Raw genomic sequence first — 18687 nt, forward strand, 5'->3', positions numbered from 1 at the left:
TCACTTTGTTATACAGCAGAAACTAACACACCATTGGAAAGCAATTATACTCCAATAAAGATGTTTAAAAGAAAACACAAAAAGCAGTACATGCAGAGAGTCCATGATTCAGTGAATTTTACTGTTAAGCTAAAAACCTCGGGGCTTCCCTGGTGGTGCAGTGGTTAAGAATCTGCCTGCCAGTGCAAGGGACACGGGTTCAAGCCCTGGCCCAGGAAGATCCCACATGCCGCAGAGCAGCTAAGCCCACGTGCCACAACTACTGAGCCTGAGCTCTAAAGCCTGCAAGCCACAACTAATGAGCCCACGTGCCACAGCTCCTGAAGCCTGCGTGCCTAGAGCCCGTGCTCTGCAACAAGAGAAGCCGCGACAATGAGAAACCTGCACACTGCAACGAAGAGTAGCCGCCACTCACCTCAACTAGAGAAGGCCCATGCACAGCAGTGAAGACCCAACACAGCCAAAAATAAAATAAATAACTATAAACCTCATCTTGTTCTGTATGCCCTCATTGGGTGATCTCATCCTTTCCCAAGGCTTTAATTACCTTCTATACGATGATGATTCCCAAATCTGGATTTCCAGCCCAGACTTGTCTACTGAGGGCCAGACCCATATGTTCATATATCCACCTGCCTTCTGGGCAGTCCTTCATCATCTCTCTCCTCACTCCAGCTCCTCCTCTAGTGTTTCCTTTCTTCGTAAATACCTGCGCCATGTTGCATCCCATACAGCCACCTGAGGCTCATCCTTGACTCCTTCCTCTCTCTACATATAGTTAATAGAGTTAATCATTATGTCCTCTCAATTATACTTCCAAAATAACTCTCAAATGACTTTTCCCCGATTCCCTCTCTCTTCACCTGGGTTACTTAGCAGCCTTCCAAGTGAGTCTTGTGCCACTCCTGTCCATTTCCTCCTGAAAACCAGAGGGATCTTAATAGAAACAGCAGTCTAATCATGTCACTGGAGCTGGATAACAGGGTTAGCCATCCTACACAGGGCCGTCTGTAAGGGGGTAACACAACTCTCCTAGAAATCTCACAAGATGGAAAAAGTAATATTTGCCCGAAAATTCTTCTTAGGGAGAATATTGTATGTGGTTGGAAGGATGGGGCAAGATCCTGCACCTTTGTCTATCTGTCTCTCTCTCTCTCCCCCCTCTCCTTCTGCCTCTCTCCCCACCCCTCTGTCTCCCTCTTTCCTTTCCTCCCTCTTTCCTCCCTTCCCCCTCCAAGGGGAATTCCCTTCGAGGAGATTAGATCTAGATAGCTGGAGGGCTTTTATTTTGCCCTGGGACATACAAATTTGGGACCCAGTTTAACTGCTTGGAGCAGTAGGAAAAGAGACTTCACCACTGATCCCCTTTCTCTGCTTTTCTTGGAAAAGAGCTCTAAGTCACAGGTTCTTCTCAAAGTGTTGTCCCCCAAACAACAGCGTCAGCATCACCCGGTGATTTGTTAGAAATGTAAATTCTTGGACCCATTCTAACCTTCTGAATCAGAAACTCTGGGGACAGGGCCTGGTAGTCTCTGTTTTAATAAGCCCTCAAGGAGATTCTAATGGATGCTAAAGTTTGAGAACTACTATTGAAAAACTACTTAAAGAACACTGATTTGAAGGGAATACATTATTAGCCTGACCCCAATACCCATACATTTTATACTGATCTGCATGTCACTTCCCTGTATAAATCCTTTAGCAGCATCTGTAGTCTATAGGATAAATTCATAACCCTTAGATAGCCTTTAAAGAACCCTACCTACCTAACAATAACAATAATAATAAATAAAAATAGCCAACATGTATTTGTTCCACAAATATTCATTGAATACCTACTATACACAGGTGTTGTTCTAGAGTCTAGACGCCTGAAATACAGTTGTGAACCATATATAGATCAAGTCCCGGCTCTCGTGAAGTTTAAGACTAGATGAGCAAGTACACAAATAAATTAAAAAACGATCAGACAGTGAAGTGCTGTTCAGGAGATTTAAATAGGATGATGGGGCTTCCCTGGTGGCGCAGTGGTTGGGAATCTGCCTGCCGATGCAGGGGACGCGGGTTCGTGCCCCGCTTCGGGAAGATCCCACATGCCGCGGAGCGGCTGGACCCGTGAGCCATGGCCGCTGAGCCTGCGCGTCCGGAGCCTGTGCTCCGCAGCGGGAGAGGCCACAACAGTGAGATGCCCGCGTACTGCAAAAAACAAAAAAAGAAAGAAATAGGATGATGTGATAGAGAATGACCAGATGGCTACTTTAGATGGGTTATTAGGGAAGGCCTCACTGAGAAGGTGGAGTTTAAGCCGCACTCTGACTGAAAATAGAGCCAGCAGCTGAATATCTGAAGTACTCGCATTCCAGGTAGAGGGAGGCTGCTAGTGCCAGGCTCTAAAGCAGTTTCAAGTTCTGTGTGATCAAGGAGCAGAGGAGGCTGAAGTGATGGGAGTAAGAACTTGAAGGAGTAGGAAGATGCGGACAGGGAGATAATTAACAGGGGCCAGATGTAGGTCTTTGTAAGCCAAGTTAGGAGTGTGGATTTTTTTTTTTTTTGGAGGTATAGTTCATATACAATACAACTCACCCTTTTAAAGTGTACAAGTCAGTCAGTATATTCACAAGGTTGTGCAACCATCACCTCTATTTCCAGGATATATTCATCACTCCAAAAGGAAACCCCATTCCCACTGGGAGTTTGGCTTTAAGTGTGATAGTAAGCCACTGGAAGATTTTAGCAGGAGACACATAATCTGATTAATGTTTTCAAGATCACTCAGGCAACTGTGAGGAAAGTGGATTCTAGGTAGGCACAGGTGGAAGCAGGGAGACCGGGTGATCTTTTCTATACTTGAAGCAAGAGGGTAGTGGCTTGGGTTAGGGTGGTGGTAATAGAAATGGAATGAGGTGAAAGGGTTCAGGATATGTTTTACAGGTAGAGACAACTTTCCTCTAATGCAGTGCTTCTTAACTTACCTGTAATGAAGAACCAATTTGTTAAATTTCCACTCTGTCACAGATTGAAACTTTTGAAAATTATAATAATATTATAAGCAGAGACAGTGTTTCCAGGGGACGTGCCTGGAGTAGTGGTTTGTTGGTTCAGAGGGTATATGGGATGCTGTTAGTCTGTGCCCATCCCTCTTTCTCTATTCTTCTCTACTTTATTTTTCTTCTTACCGTTTTTTCCTATCTGACATACTATAAATTTCACTTATTTGTTTTGTCATCTTTCTCTTTTCATTAGAATGTAAACTCCATGGGAACAAGAATATTTTACTGTTTTGTTCCCTGCTGTATCCCCCAGCCTAGAATAGTGTTGGGTATATAGTAGTCAATAAATTTCTGTTGAACGAATGAATGAATTGTAAGTATGTATGAGTGTTTATTTATATATATGTGCTAGTTTCTTTAAACTCAATAATTTACTCAAAATATTTGATCAGCTACTATGTACCAGACATTGAGATGGAGTGGTGAACAAATGTTCCTTTGTTTAATTGTTCTTCCAGTGACAGGCACCTACTGTGCACTGTCATAGGTACTGGAGACTGAATGGTGGGCAAGGAGGTATTCTAACAAGGAAAACAGGGATCAAGGAAGGTCCCGCTGAAGAAGTGATTTAAGAGATGAATAGGAGCTAATCATTGTGAGAGGAACTAGGGATAGGAGGAAGGAATGCCATGTCTGCAAGCCTGGTGGTAAATTGACAAATAAGATAAACACACCTTTTAGAAATATTTTGTCTATTTGGGCAGAAACTTAAGAGATTATTAATCAACTAAATGTTTTCTCCACACAGGGGTACAGAGAATAATAGATATTTTCAGATTAATTATCCTTACATATATGTAGGATATACAGTATACTCAACTGATTCTCACCTTGTCTTTGAAATACATTTTTACCTCTTTTGTTTACTTTGCCAAATCACTACATATCTTTTATTGAAACTCTTTTTAAAAATATAGATTCGTTGAAGAGGAACATATTCCTTATATAAATGCTTTTCAGCATTTTCCAGAAGAGATGAAATTATATGGGCGTGACAAAGGAATCTTTGCTATAGAGGTATGTTATTTTCTTTTTTACTTTGTAGTCACTTATAAGACACAAGAGTAATTTGGTGATTTATATTCCTCTCCTGACTTATTTGGTGTTGGAGTTTTAAAAAATGTCATCGAGTTTTTGTTCTATTCAAATATGGACATTAGTCATAATTTAATGGAGAATAGAATTATTTTTTGTTTTCCTTATGTGGCTACATCTAATCCTTTAGGTTACACAATCCTCAAAATACAGCTATAATGTTAGGTGTGTGCATTGCAAATAGGTGTATTGTTGAGGCTAAAAGTTTTATATAGAGACCTTTAGGTAATTTCAGATTTAAAAAACAGTATTTTTTGTTGTTATTTGCACACTATGTTGCTTTGGAGAGAAGAGATGAAAGTTATTATGTTGTTTCAAGGGGCATATATTTTTAAAATATATTTATTTTTAAATTTTTGGCTGTGTCAGGTCTTAGTTGTGGCACGTAGGATCTTCATTGAGGCATGTGGGATCTTTTGTTGGGGCGCGCAGGCTTCTCTCTAATTGTGGCGTGTGGGTTTTCTCTCTCTAGTTGTGGCGCAGGCTCCAGGGTGCGTGGGCTCTGTAGTTGTGGCATGTGGGCTCTCTAGTTGAGGCGCATGAGCTCAGTAGTTGCAGCGCATGGGCTTAGTTGCCCCGCAGCATGTGGGATCTTAGTTCACTGAACAGGGATCAGACCCGTATCCCCTGCATTGGAAGGTGGATTCTTTACCACTGGTCCACCAGGGAAGTCCCTCAAGAGGCACTATTTTAAGTCCTTTGCTTGTGTTAGTCTTCTTCTAGATCTCTTTTCAGCTGTCTCCAATGGCAGCGCTTCTGTCCTTTTAATTATGAGTCTTTATCACTATTTATAGTACTCAAAGGTTATTTTCCCTGTGCTCTTCATCAGAAGGTTTTCAGTGTACTAAATATTAAATATTATCCTCCATTTACCCACTTAAGGAATTATTTTCATAGGCTTTCCTAACCTTCACAACCTTCACATTGTTTTCAGTTTAATTCAAGAGACATTTATGATCCTTACTAAACCCCTGCATGAGTATGGTTCACCATCTTCCCAATTTTACGTGTGAGTAAACACCTCAGACAGGTAGAATGATTTGCCAAGGTCATGCAGATGGTAGTCTCAGACTTGGAACTACAGTGCTTTAGGCCTTTTACTCATTGTATGGTCTTTTGTTCTGTTTTTGTACCATCTTACTATTATTTGTCCCATCTAGTCTTAATTTCTTGTTTCTTCTTTTTCTGCCTTTTTTGAATTAAGATTTTTTTTATGATTCCATTTTATCTCTACTATTGATTTATTAACCATACCTCTATTTTTTTAAGAGGTTGTTCTAGAGTTTATAAAATTCATCTTTAACTTACCACAGTCTGCCTCAATAATATACCAGTACATGTATAGTGTAAGACCCTTACAAGAATGTATATACTTCCACTTCCCTCCTCCCATCCCTTAGTGTTAAACATTTTATCTTTACCTGTTAGATATTCCACAATGTGTTGGAATTATTTTTGCTTTAAAAAGTTGGTTATCTTTTTAAGAAATTAAAATGAGAAGAACTACTTCATATTTACCCACCTTTTGCCATTTCTGGCACTCTTCCTGTCTGAAAATGTCCTGTAACATTTCTTATAGTACAGATCTGTTGGCAGTGAATTCTTTTGGCACTTTTTGGTCTAAAAATGTCTTTGTTTTGCCTTCATTTTTGACTAGTATTGAATTCTGGGTTTGTACTTTTCCTTCAGCACTTTAAAAATGTTTCTTTCTACAGGACTGTCTGATTTCTCTTCTCTTCTTTTCTCTTCCCTTCCCTTCCCTTCGCTTCCCTTCCCTTCCTTTCTCTTCCCTTCCCTTCCCTTCCCTTCCCTTCCCTTCCCTTCCTTTCTGTTCCCTTCTCTTCCTTCCTTCTCCCCTTCCTTCCTTCCAACTACATGTTAGACCACAGCTCACTAAGGCTTCTGTTCTTTTTCTTTTCCTCAGTGTGTTTTGTTTTGGATAGTTTCTACGATGATATCTTCAGATTCACTGATCTTTACTTCTTGAATGTCTAATTTGCAGTTAAACCCATCTAGTAATTTTTTCATTTCAGATTCTGTATTTTTCATTTCTAGAAATTCCATGTTAGTCTTACCTTTTTCGTTTCCTTCATTATGTTTATGTTTTCTTTTACATCCTCCAGTTTATTGACAATATTTACAGTAGTTACTCTAAGGCCATCGTCTACTAATTCTGTTATCCTGGTTATTTCTGGGTCTGTTTCTATTGATTGATTTGTCTCCTGATTATGTGCCATATTTTCCTGCTTTGCATTCCTGGTAATTTTGATTGGATGCAGACAGTGTGAATTTTGTGTTGCTGGATACTGGATTTTTGTTCTGGTGTATGATTAGGTAACTTAGATATCAGTTTGATCATTTAGAAGCTTGTTTTTTTAATGGCTGTTCCAGAGCCTATATTGTGAGACTGAGGAAGCCCCACTACTAAGGCATGTCCCTTTGGAAGACTCTACCCAGAGCCCCCAGTATTGTGAAGTCTCTCCACTCCAGCTGGGGCCTTATGCAAACTCTGAGAATTGTTTGCATTCATTGGAAAAATCCAGTGATTTTTTTTTTCTCCCCTGGCCTCAGGTTTTTTCTCACACATGCACAGATTGGTACTCAGCCAAAGACTTGAGAGGACCCCTTTGCAGACCTCCAGAGTTCTCTCTCTGCAGTTTTATCCTCATTGGTACTCTGCCTGCAAATTATAGCCACCTCAGCTAACAGGAACTCTAATCTCTCTCTGCTTAACTCAGCAAGACCACTGGGCCCTGTTTCACTCCCTGCTCCCTGCACTACAGCTTGGAGACTGCCTCCAGGCAGTAATCTGGGGCCATTTGTTTCTCTTCTCTCAGCGATTATATAGTCCTGTGCTTCCTGTTACCCGATGCCTAAAACTGTTGTTTCATATATTTTTTCCAGTTCTCTGTTTATCATAGGAAGTAAATTCCCATAGTAGTTTCCCATTGTAGTTAATCCTTTAAGGGCAGAAACAGAATTGTTCTAAATACTCATTTTTAGACATTTAGAAATAGAGTCAATATTCAGATGCTTTTTAGCTGAGTGTTATGAAATACCTGCCTAGTAATAATCTCTTTTGTTGACTATTTTTAAATTAATCTTGAGTTGAGGGGACAGGGCTATGTAAAATAGGGGAGTGATTTCTTGTAGAGATTTTGATAGAAAGTATAAGCATAAAAATATATGAGGTTATGTCTTGGTAACAGTAACTATTGTACTTTACCTTTTTCACTTGTATCTTAGCTTTTTTTTAAATAAACTTTTTATTTTGGAATAATTTTAGATTTATAGAAAAGCTGCAAAAATAAAAATATATCCTTTACCCAGATTCAACTATTGTTAATATTTTATTTTATCCTCTGTGCTGTTCTTCCCTATCTATGTATCTATCTATGTAATTCTATTTCTGAATCATTGAGGGTAAGTTACATTTATCATGGCCCATCATCCCTAAATATTTTAGTGTATATTTTCTAAGAGTAGGGATATTCTCTAATATAACTGCAATTTACTTATTAACTTTTTATTTTTCTAGGAGCTGCACAGTATAGATATGCCACAATTTACCTGACTAGTTTTCTATTGATGGAGTTTTGTGTTTGGGGATTAAAAGCTAAAGAAGGCAGCTAGGTAATGAAAAAACAAAACAAACAAAACTGAAAACAATCTGAATGTCTATCAAGGAAAATGGATAAAATGTGACATAATCAGACATGGTATATTAAACAACTATGAAAATGAATCAACTACAGCCACAAGCAACAGGAATGACTCTAAGAAATATTCTGTTTGGTGTAAAAGGCAAGACTTAGGATGCTACATACATATGAAATCACTTTTGTTAAGCTCACAAAAGAAGTTAAGCTAAATATATTTATATAAATATATTTATGTGCGTGATAAAACTATTTTTAAAAAAATAAGTTTATGGTAAGCATAATTCAGGATACTAGTTACCTCTGGAGGGGGAGGCACAGAGGGGGGACTAGAGAAGGAGTACACTAGTAGATGTAACAGTCGGGTTTGTTTGTATATTTCTTGCATCCCTAACTACTCTTTGAGAGTAGGAATCATGTGTAATGCTTCTGTTTTATCATACATAAGACCTAATATATAATCATTATGTATACATGGTAAGAACTCTGTGTTTATTGGTTAAATGATTTGAACTAGCTGAAAAACAGAATTAGTTTAAATGCTTTGTTTAGAGAAGATTTCAAATAGATTTGTTGGGGATTTTTTTCCACCTAAGTAGTAAACATCCAGACTGCTTCTTTTGTATTTATTACATAATATACCCAGAGGCTATTCAGTAGTGGCATTTGACTGAGAAAATTAAAAAGCATTCCACTGATATTTTAGTGGTAAATGTGTAAGGGATATAACTTCTGCTTATAAGCAAGGACATTTAAAAAACTGAGTTATGGGTGTGTCAGTATCACTCATGAAAACCAGTGTGTGAGATAAATAATCTTATCAGTTATTTGTACTGTTCACCAATATACTGAAACCAATAGTAAATTACTCTAGTCAGAAAATGTATGTTTGAGGCTACATTGATGATATTTGTTTTAGGAGAATCATACCTCATGTTTGCTGAGTGAAACCAGTGATTTCATGTGAATTATCTGTGATTTAGTTTGATCCCTTGCCAGTGCCCACCCCTAGTACCCAGCATGCTCAGTCCAGTTCTCCCCCTACCTCTGCTTCCCAAGAGAAGGAATGAGAACCAAGGTTTATACTCATCTAAGGAAAACTAAATAATGACAAAGGTTAGCCTGCTACAAAAATAATCACGTAACCCTGCCAAAATCAAATCAGAATTGTTTGGGGATTGTCTACTCTTTGGATACCAGCTTTTAACCTCCTTTAGTACAGATATGTGAAATTTGAACATAGGTATTCCACAGTCAGCAGAGTATTTGGAGGACAGGCACATCTTAAGAAGGAGGGCTCAGATAGGTTTTTCCCAGCTCTGATCCTGGGGCCAAAACGAATAAGTGCCTCCTGTTCAGCTGGTCATCAGTTCATAAATTCGTATTTATTCATAAGGTTTACCTTGGTCTGTGCAAGTCGACAGCATGTTTCTGAAATGACCTCATCCCCAGGACCAAGACTGTATTTCACATAAAATAATGTATTCACCACAAACTTCCAGAAGATTAGACTTTGAACATAAAAGAGTATTTTTTGCTACTGCTGATTTACAACCATTAAGATAATTCCAGCAGACTAAAAATGCGAATTGAACTGTTTTGTGAATCATAATGCATGTGGAGTTCATTTTACCCTTCCTCCGTGAATAATATATTAAAGTGCTTTGTCATTTCTTCTGACATTTTTATTCCTTGTTAATTTTCCTTTGCAATAGGAAGTCTTATTTTAAGTTTGGGTTAACAGGTGCATGTAGCATTAGCTTCTTCTCAGCTGAATCTTTGCTTCAAAACAACACTAGGAATAAGTAAGGGTGAGGCACTGTCCTTTTTTTAATAGCAAAGCAGGAAGTTCACCTCTGACAGGGTATTGTAATCAGGTTTATCACAAGAGCCTGCTGTTGTGTAACAGAAACTCCAGCTTGTCCTTACCTGTCTTAAGGCATTGCTTCATGAAGGAAAATAAACTCACTGGAATATTTGTGAAATTCAATAAAATGCTTTCCCAAGCACTCCGTTTTTAATGCATGCTAGAACAATTTATTATAGGCTTGTGGTCTTCTAAAAAACATATTAGCCTTGTGATTTCTTAGTATTATAATTAAATGAATCTGTATCACTCTAGAAGCCCTATGTGTCATATTTACTATACCTTTTAGACACATCCTCAGCCATGTCTAGTATTCCCATGTCCATATTCCCTTCCTCCCCTCCCCCACTTTTTCAAGAAAAATGGAGGCGGTTTGGGATGTCTTCAAATGACTGTTTACTTAATTGACAGGCAGCTTTTCTTCATTGTATGCTTTGCCTTTGCTTACAAAAGTGCATTCACTATTCCATAGTATGTTGAAACTTTTAAGTGGAAACAGCTTTTCATTAACAAAGGAAGCATTTTCTTTCCTCCTTCCATGTCTTAGCTTTCTCTACTAAGCCTTGGCTTCTTCAGCAGCTGTACCTCCACCAGAAATGAAAAAAGGTGCAATTGTTCTAGGAGATGGTGGTGAAGATAATGCCAGTGAGGTTTTGTGTGTGTGGGCTGCTCGGGACTGTTTTTCTTCTGTGTTTGGTTTGTTTTTGTTTTTGTTATTCCAGAAAGTTGAGCACACCTTAAAAACAAATCAAAGGGAAGGGGGAAAAAAGCTTTAAAGACCCTTAAACCATTATCCTGTGTGAACTGTTTCTTTCCATTAAATTGTTCTGTTAATATTTAAGTGGGCCCCTCTGTCCCACTAACAACAAATCTGACAAAACTCACCTTAAAACATAGGGTAATGGAATACAGAGTACGGAGTATTGATGTGGTTTGTTTCTTCTAACAAGCGGGCCATAAGAGTTTGAGTCTTCCTGCCATTACCCTGACTTAAGAGCAAAGTTCAGGAGAGGAGACAGGTGTGCAAATTAAGTTTTAGTATTTCCAACCATCTCCTTTTTCTGAGTTGTGATTCCCAACTCCCGGTAGGTAGCCGTTTCATTTTCCGTATTTATTTAATTTATTTTTTATTTTTAAAAATAAATTTATTTATTTATTTAATTCATTTATTTGGCTGCGTTGGGTCTTGGTTGCTGCACGCGGGCTTTCTCTGGTTGCGGAGAGCGGGGGCTGCTCTTCGTTGCAGTGCGCGGGCTCAGTAGTTGTGGCTCCTGGGCTCTAGAGCACAGGCTCAGTAGTTGTGGCACATGGGTTTAGTTGCTCCGTGGCATGTGGGACCTTCCTGGACCAGGGCTCGAACCCATGTCCCCTGCACTGGCAGGAGGATTCTTAACCACTGCACCACGAGGGAGGTCCGTGTTTTAATTTAAAGATAACCTCCTCCTCCTTTTTCTGCCTCTGCCTCTTCTGCTGCTTTATTTTTGAGTCAAGTTTCTGAAGTGTGGTACTGATTTGAAGCATCAGTTACTTCTAGCAAAAATCTTTCAGTTCATCTGGTAGAATAAACTAAAAATCTATTCTTTTTCAGGGATACCATCTCCATATAGAGTACCAAATAGTCAAATTGCTGCTTGAACCAAGGTTGGGCCTAAACACACTTATCTCTATTACAGATAGAATTTATTCTGCCAATGACTTAACACACAGTAGGGATACTTCTATCTTTTCAGCCTTGATTTTCTTTATTTTTATGTATTTTAAAACCCACAGACCAATTTCTTAACAGTTAATATGTAACATACATGTTACTCTGCCATGGTCCTTGACAGTAATTCTAAATCCTCTCAAGAATTAGTCATTTCATCATCCCTCACTAGACTCAGCAAGAAGTAATAAAGAGGAAACTGGAAATTCATTCCAAAGTCCATCTCCAGTATTTTGAATGTTGATCAACAGCATCCTCTCTGAATGAGTAAAAAGAAAAGATGTAATGCTGGTTCAGCCAGACCCACTGAGTGGCACTTTGCCATGATGATTCACTTTGCCTTGGAGCAATCTTACACCCTTTGTGAAACTAGGTCCCATCGGTTGAAGGAAGAAAAAGACTCCTCCAGAGCTGTCAGTCCCTCTTTCAGCCTCTCCAAATGAGTGTCTTGTTGGATCAAGGTTTGATAACACTCTGAGTCTTCAAACTCTAGATTTTTTCACCATCTTACTCTGTAGGCCGTGTGTAGCTCTTGAGATTGTTTGTGCAATCTTTGTTAGAGTAATAATCTAACAGGTTTGAAATCTACCTGAGGGAAATTAAGGCGAGTGTAATGATAACAGGTGTTCTCAGTTTCCCTCACTCCCACTCCCTTCCAGAATTACTACTGCCAGACAGCATGAATAGAAACCAGCTGATGTGTTCTTTTGTTCCTGGCTTCCCACAGCGTCTTAACCATCCCTGGAATTTGTGGGTGTGCTTCTCTTGTCAAGCTTGTGAAGTAAAACCATCTGAGGGTCTCTTCCAGGCTACAAGAAAAATGAGGTTGAGAGCCACTTCATTTTATTTTATTATTTTTTTTTTTGCACAAGAATATTGTGGAGAGCTTGTTTAAACTATAGACTCTTAGTCCTAGTGTTAGGGATGGATTTATTAAGTCTGGTGTGGGATCTAGGAATATTTTATGCAAGCACCTTGCAAGTGGTACTGATAGAAAATGGTGCTTTGAGCAGTACAGATTAGTTTTCTTATCTCTGCCTCTGTCATTCTTTTGTTATTACATCTTATTCCACAAAAAATTTGAGGTAAAAAGTAGACTAATTAGGGCTTCCCTGGTGGCGCAGTGGTTGAGAGTCCGCCTGCCGATGCAGGGGACACGGGTTCGTGCCCCGGTCCGGGAAGATCCCACGTGCCGCAGAGCGGCTGGGCCCGAGAGCCATGGCCGCTGAGCCTGCGCGTCCAGAGCCTGTGCTCCGCAACGGGAGAGGCCACAACAGTGAGAGGCCCACATACCAGAAAAAAAAAAGTAGACTAATTAGCAGATAACCAAAAACCAGTATAAAACAAAGTGCTATTATACCTTAACTAAATATGCAAAGTTTTAAACAGGATTCTGGTAGTCCTCTTATTCTACTTAATACATCAGAGATTCCCCACGCCAAATGAAAATACAAAGACCCAGCAGCTTCTATGAGACCCTTTCCTTGGGTGTGTTCTGTACATGCATGCATTTTCTAAAAGTCAAAGTAAGACTATTCTAATGCAGTCATTAAATGTTCACTGTAATGGTATTAATATCCATGTTTTGCAATCTTGTCAAAATTAGAGCCTGATTCACCTCTCCAGGCTAAGGACAATGGGACAGAAAGAAAAATGTGACACTGTGATCATATTCTCTAAAACAATGCTGTGTAACAGTACTCCCAGCCTTCTGCCCAAGGTTGGATACTTTGCTGAGCTAGTGGTTCGAGAGTGGCCTGCCTTGGTTGGAATAGGAGCAGATGTCTAGGGAGATTAGTCCATAGCCAGCCCTGTAGGGACAACTGGGCCACCACTTCAAGTGATGTCGGAGGCGGAAGGGAGCGGATGTTATTGTGGGTGTTTTAGCTTACCAGATTCCTTTTCATTAATGACCTTGCAATTACTTGTCATGAATTTATCATCCATTAAATTGATTTTTTGAGATGGTTATTTTTCAGAGGGGAACATGCACTGCTCTAGTGTTTGTTTTGTTTGCAGATAAAAGTACTTAATTTCATCTCCTGCCTTCATTATTTGAAAGGCTTAGGGTTGTCATAAATCGTCAGTAATGTTAATTGTTTTAACTTGAAAAGATGCTTCAGATTTTGTGCGAAATGCAGCAGATGTCTAAATAAGTTAATTTTATAAAGAAAAAAGAGCTTTTGCCAAAAGTCACTGAGAATATATGTTTTCCTTTTTTCTCTTTTAAATTCACAGATTAGAATACAATTAATAGTATTTTAGCATACAAGTAGAATTACTGTATCTCAACATTTAAAAAAAGACTTGAAAGGCCACATTGCTGTTTTGGATTGACAGAAATTTACTTTGTATTCTTCAGCTACAGATTAATCATGTTAATAATATAGCTAATTGAAAGCCTTTTTTTTCCTGATAAAACTCGCGTTTAGACATTGAAATAGTGGTATCAAAATAAATACAATACAAAGAAGGTTGTAACCTCAGGCAAAGTAAAATCGGGCATAGTTAACACTTTGATTGTTTTCTATAAGCATACTCTTTTTAAAAAATATTTGTTTATTTATTTATTGGCTGCATCGGGTCTTAGTTGCGGCCCGCAGGATCTTTTGTTGCAGTGCACAGGCTCATTAGTTGCGGTGTGCGGGCTCTCTATTTGTGGCACGTGGACTTAGTTGCCCCGCGGCGTGCTGGATCTTAGTCCCCAGACTAGGGATCGAACCAGCTTCCCCTGCATTGCAAGACGGATTCTTAACCACTGAACCACCAGGGAAGTCCCTATAAGCATAGTCTTGTACCATTATAAAGCATTTCCTTGTGCTTTATAATTGCATATGAGCTGAATGTACCAAAGAAACATTTAACAGAGAAATATTCATTCCTTCAGTTGGCTTCCAAACACCTTCACACATTTAGAAAATGGGCAAGACATGACATAATGGTATTATTGGCACAAATTGTTGGGAAACAGATTTTTCCTTAGAATAAGGAAGAACTTTTTAATGATTAAACCCATTAAAAATGGAATAGACTACCTTCAGGGAAAGTATTGAGTTCCCATCACTGGAGATTTACAAGAAGCGCTAGACATATACCTGCTGGGGATTTTGTAAAGTTAGACCATATACTTTTAAAGGTCTTTCCAACTCTGAATTTGCCAACTAGATTATTTCTCCTACAAGGTGATGTATGAAGTGATTCTGTTACACAAAATAGTTTATTGAGCTGATATTATCTTTCTCTCTTACCACTTTTTTTTAAATAGGCATGCATACAGAAAAGTGAACATATCACAGATGTACCCAACCTGATGAATTTTCATAACCTGAACCAGCCCCGAGATCAGGAAACAACCTTAGCACTCTAGGAGGTCCACCCTTATGCTCACTTGCAGTCATTACCTCCACGACTCCAAGAGTAATCAGTCACTCTCCTGACTTCTAACCATGTAGACTAGAAGCTCGGTGCTGAGTTTTGTACTTTACATACATGGAGTCATTCTCTTTTGCATCTGGCTTCTTTTAACATTATGTTTTGAAGATTCATTCATACTGTTGCATGTAGAGCATTCATTTCTTTGCTGTATAATGTTCCACTGTGAGACTGTATCAAAATTTACTAGATAGTTAATTCTTGTACTTACTCTATTGGTGATGGCATTTGGGTAGTTTCTAGCTTGGGACTTTCACAAATAGTGTTACGAACATTCTAGTGCATGTCTTTTCATGGACGTGCATGCACATTTCTGTTGGGTATATGTAGCTAGAGCTGCTTTGCTGTAGAATATGTCCACACTCAACTTTAACAGATACTGCCAAACACGTTTCCAGAATGTTTGTATTCAGGCCTAGTTTTAATGGGGTCCTGCCGTATCGGAAATGTTAGTTTTTCTGAAATCCCATAAGCCTTAAAAAAAAAATCTTGCATGTAGTACTCGATAACTTTCTATCTTATCCTATAGTTATTTTTGTGCACTGATCTCTTTTCTAGAGTATAAACTCCTTGAAGAGATCGCTTTATTCATCTTTATATTTCCCAAAGTATCTTGCATAGAATAGACTCTAAATTTAATATTTTTATGTGAGTAGATGAGTAAATGAGGGAAAATTATATGTAGTATTAATAGAAGAATGTTTGGAAATTGCAGAAATATAAGTAGCATACCCAATAAACTACAAGGGTGATCTTAAAGTGAACAGAATTAATTTATTAATATTAGCTCATAGATTTTCCTGAATTCTATAAGACACTCTTATAGGCTGTTAATGTGGGAAAATAGAAGTTTGAATTGCACATTTTTATCTGTTAGACTTAAACCCTGGTGTCATCTCTCACATAGAAGCATGTGAATATTATGTAACACTGAGCTAAATCTGTTAGCTGTGAATTTGAAGATTGGCGAGAGGGTGCTGGTGAAGGAGGGTGAGAGGGAAGTCGTGCTTTGGAGTGATTATGACGACATTGTAAGTCCAGTTGGGTTGCAGCTGTATACCAGATTCTTCCATGATTGGCAAGAAGGAATGATTTCACTATACCATGGGTAAGGCCAGTGAGAGTTTTATGAGCCAGATAGAATTTTAATTGACCACTATTACTGTTGAAAACTGCTTAGTGAGGGTATTTGGGATTTATGGGCGTTTCCCCTTAATGCTTTTCTCTACATTCCAAATTTTATTCAATGAATACATATTACTTTTATTTTTTTGTTTTTTATTTTAAAAACATTTTTTTTAATTAATTTTTTTTTTTGGCTGCGTTGGGTCGTTGTTGCTGCGCCTGGGCTTTCTCTAGTTGCGGTGAGCGGGGGCTACTCTTCGTTGCGGTGCATGGGCTTCGTATTGCGGTGGCTTCTCTTGTTGCAGAGCGTGAGCTCTGGGCACACGGGCTCAGTAGCTGTGGCACTCGGGCTCAGTAGTTGTGGCTCACGGGTTCTAGAGCTCAGGCTCAGTCGTTGTGGCTCGCAGGCTCAGTTGTTGTGGCACACGGGCTTAGTTGCTCCGCGGCATGTGGGATCTTCCCAGACCAGGGCTCGAACCCATGTCCCCTTCATTGGCAGGCAGATTCTTAACTACTGCGCCACCAGGGAAGTCCCCGTATTACTTTTAAAATCAGAAAGTAGTTTTTAAAATAATTTGTGTTGTAAAAATTGCTACCTTGACTGTCTCTTTCATTCCAGTCTTGGCCTAACTATGAAGATATCTATAAAAAAATAATTGAAGTTGCCACATTTTTAGATTTGCCACGTTTTCCAGACATAACTGAAGACTGCTATCTTCATCCAAACATCTTGTGTATGAAATACTTGATGGAAGTCAATCTCCCTGGTAAGTGTGTGGTGTAGATAATGAGCAAGCTTTGACTTACTGAATTGTCATGAACAATATATTGCCTCTTCTCAAATCAGAAACTATTAGAGTCACCTGACAGGGTCCATAGTAACACGAAGCTTAATTTTAAAATCCTTTCTTAAAATATTTTGGACCATTTAAAATGGGTAAAAGGACACTGTTCAGAAATAATGAGTTCTATTTTGGTGAGAGGGATAAGTTTGAGAGAATATGTTCGGTTTTTACAGTAAGTTTGCTGAGTACAAGTAAAGTAACACGTGTTTCAGTATGTGTTATTAATTACCTAGGCACCCACTCCCCCCAGAAAAGCAGCACTTCTTCATTTGCATGAAGCATGATTATTACATAAAGAACTCTAATTTTAAAAATCCCAGAAGTTAATCTATGGTAACATTTTTGTTGTTCGCTAATATATTGCTATTTCCAGTCCCTAAAAGAAATGGAGTTCCAAGTCTGGTATGAAACACAGAATGTGAAGACAGCCTTACTAGCTGTTGTTCACAATATACCAAGACACAGGTAACCCGAATGGAATCTGCCGATGGAATCCATTCTTGAATTTCTTGCTAAACTAGAAATGTGAGAAATGCAGGATTTCTATTCTTAACAGAAAATACAAACATGGTGTGACTATATTATTGCTTAAAAAATGTGATTGAATGTATTCTTAATAGGGGAGGAAAATACATATGTTATATGAAAAGAGCAATATGTAAAACTGTATGTATGGTATAATTTTAACTATAAACATAAATTGGAGTAACATATATACGCAAATGTAAATATTAAGTCTATACTTCTAAAATATTTTTTTAAAAAGGAAAAAAAATTTTAACTTTTCAAATACAACATTTATTTATTTATTTATTTATTTATTTATTTATTTATTTATTTATTTAGCGGTACACGGGCCTCTCACTGCTGTGGCCTCTCCCGTTGCGGAGCACAGGCTCCGGACGCGCAGGCTCAGCGGCCATGGTTCACGGGCCTAGCCGTTCCACAGCACGTGGGATCTTCCCGGGCTGGGGCACGAACCCGTGTCCCCTGCATCGGTAGGCGGACTCTCAACCACTGCACCACCAGGGAAGCCCCAAATACATCATTTATTAAGCTAAGGAATGTACGTCTCTGGTTAAGATTTCAGAAGTCACTAGCTATTTGATTAAGATTCCAGAATTTGGGGGCTTCCCTGGTGGCGCAGTGGTTAAGAATCCCCCTACCAATGCAGGGGACACGGGTTCGAGCCCTGGTCCGGGAAGATCCCACGTGCCACGGAGCAGCTGGGCCCTTGCTCCACAACTACTGAGCCTGTGCTCTAGAGCCCGTGCACCACAACTACTGAGCCTGAGAGCCACAACTACTGAGCCCGTGTGCCTATAGAGCCCGTGCTCCACAACAGAGAAGCCACCGCAATGAGGAGCCTGCACATTGCAACCAAAAGTAGCCCCTGCTCACTGCAGCTAGAGAAGTGCCGTGCGCAGCAACGGAGACCCAATGCAGCAGCCAAAAATAAATCAATTTTTTTTAAAAAGACTCCAGAATTTGTAAAGTCTGATTTCTGCGCTTTGGCGTGTTACATAGATCAGATTATTGTTTTGGATTTTGGTTTTTTTCATTTACTTTTTTGATGGTTCTTTCAAAATATGGAAGGCTCCTGTGTTCTCTCATATACTCCAAAATCCTGAGCTTATAATGGGAATGCTAAGATATGGAAGGAATACAAGGAATTACCAACACGTAACTGACACGGGCTGGGTTATGGAAAGTGTCTAGCTCACGTAGTTGCTGTTGGACAGAGATGAGGGTGGCAGTATTTTCTGACCAGTGTGTGTGATTTAATACTGTTTCTTACCTAACTCTTCCTGAGAGTAACAAGTAGAATTAAAACCATTATAATAGGCAGAGAGACACTACTAGCATCTGATATGTTTAAGTGCCTTTTTGGAGACTGTATTAAAAAGAA

At 39.0% G+C, this 18687-nt stretch overlaps 1 protein-coding gene across 2 annotated transcripts in view; it reads left to right on the forward strand.

Annotated features, from left to right (window-relative positions):
* The window catches only part of TAF1B (TATA-box binding protein associated factor, RNA polymerase I subunit B), a 59010-nt gene that overhangs the window by 23997 nt on the left and 16326 nt on the right, over positions 1-18687 (forward strand). For both annotated transcript variants that reach the window (XM_032652967.1, XM_032652969.1), the window contains exons 8-9: positions 3968-4067; positions 16553-16700. In XM_032652967.1, coding sequence (XP_032508858.1) covers positions 3968-4067; positions 16553-16700 — 248 coding nt within the window. The remainder of the gene's footprint in view (positions 1-3967; positions 4068-16552; positions 16701-18687) is intronic.

Source organism: Phocoena sinus, chromosome 13, assembly GCF_008692025.1.
Source record: "Phocoena sinus isolate mPhoSin1 chromosome 13, mPhoSin1.pri, whole genome shotgun sequence".
Taxonomy (NCBI): domain Eukaryota; kingdom Metazoa; phylum Chordata; class Mammalia; order Artiodactyla; family Phocoenidae; genus Phocoena; species Phocoena sinus.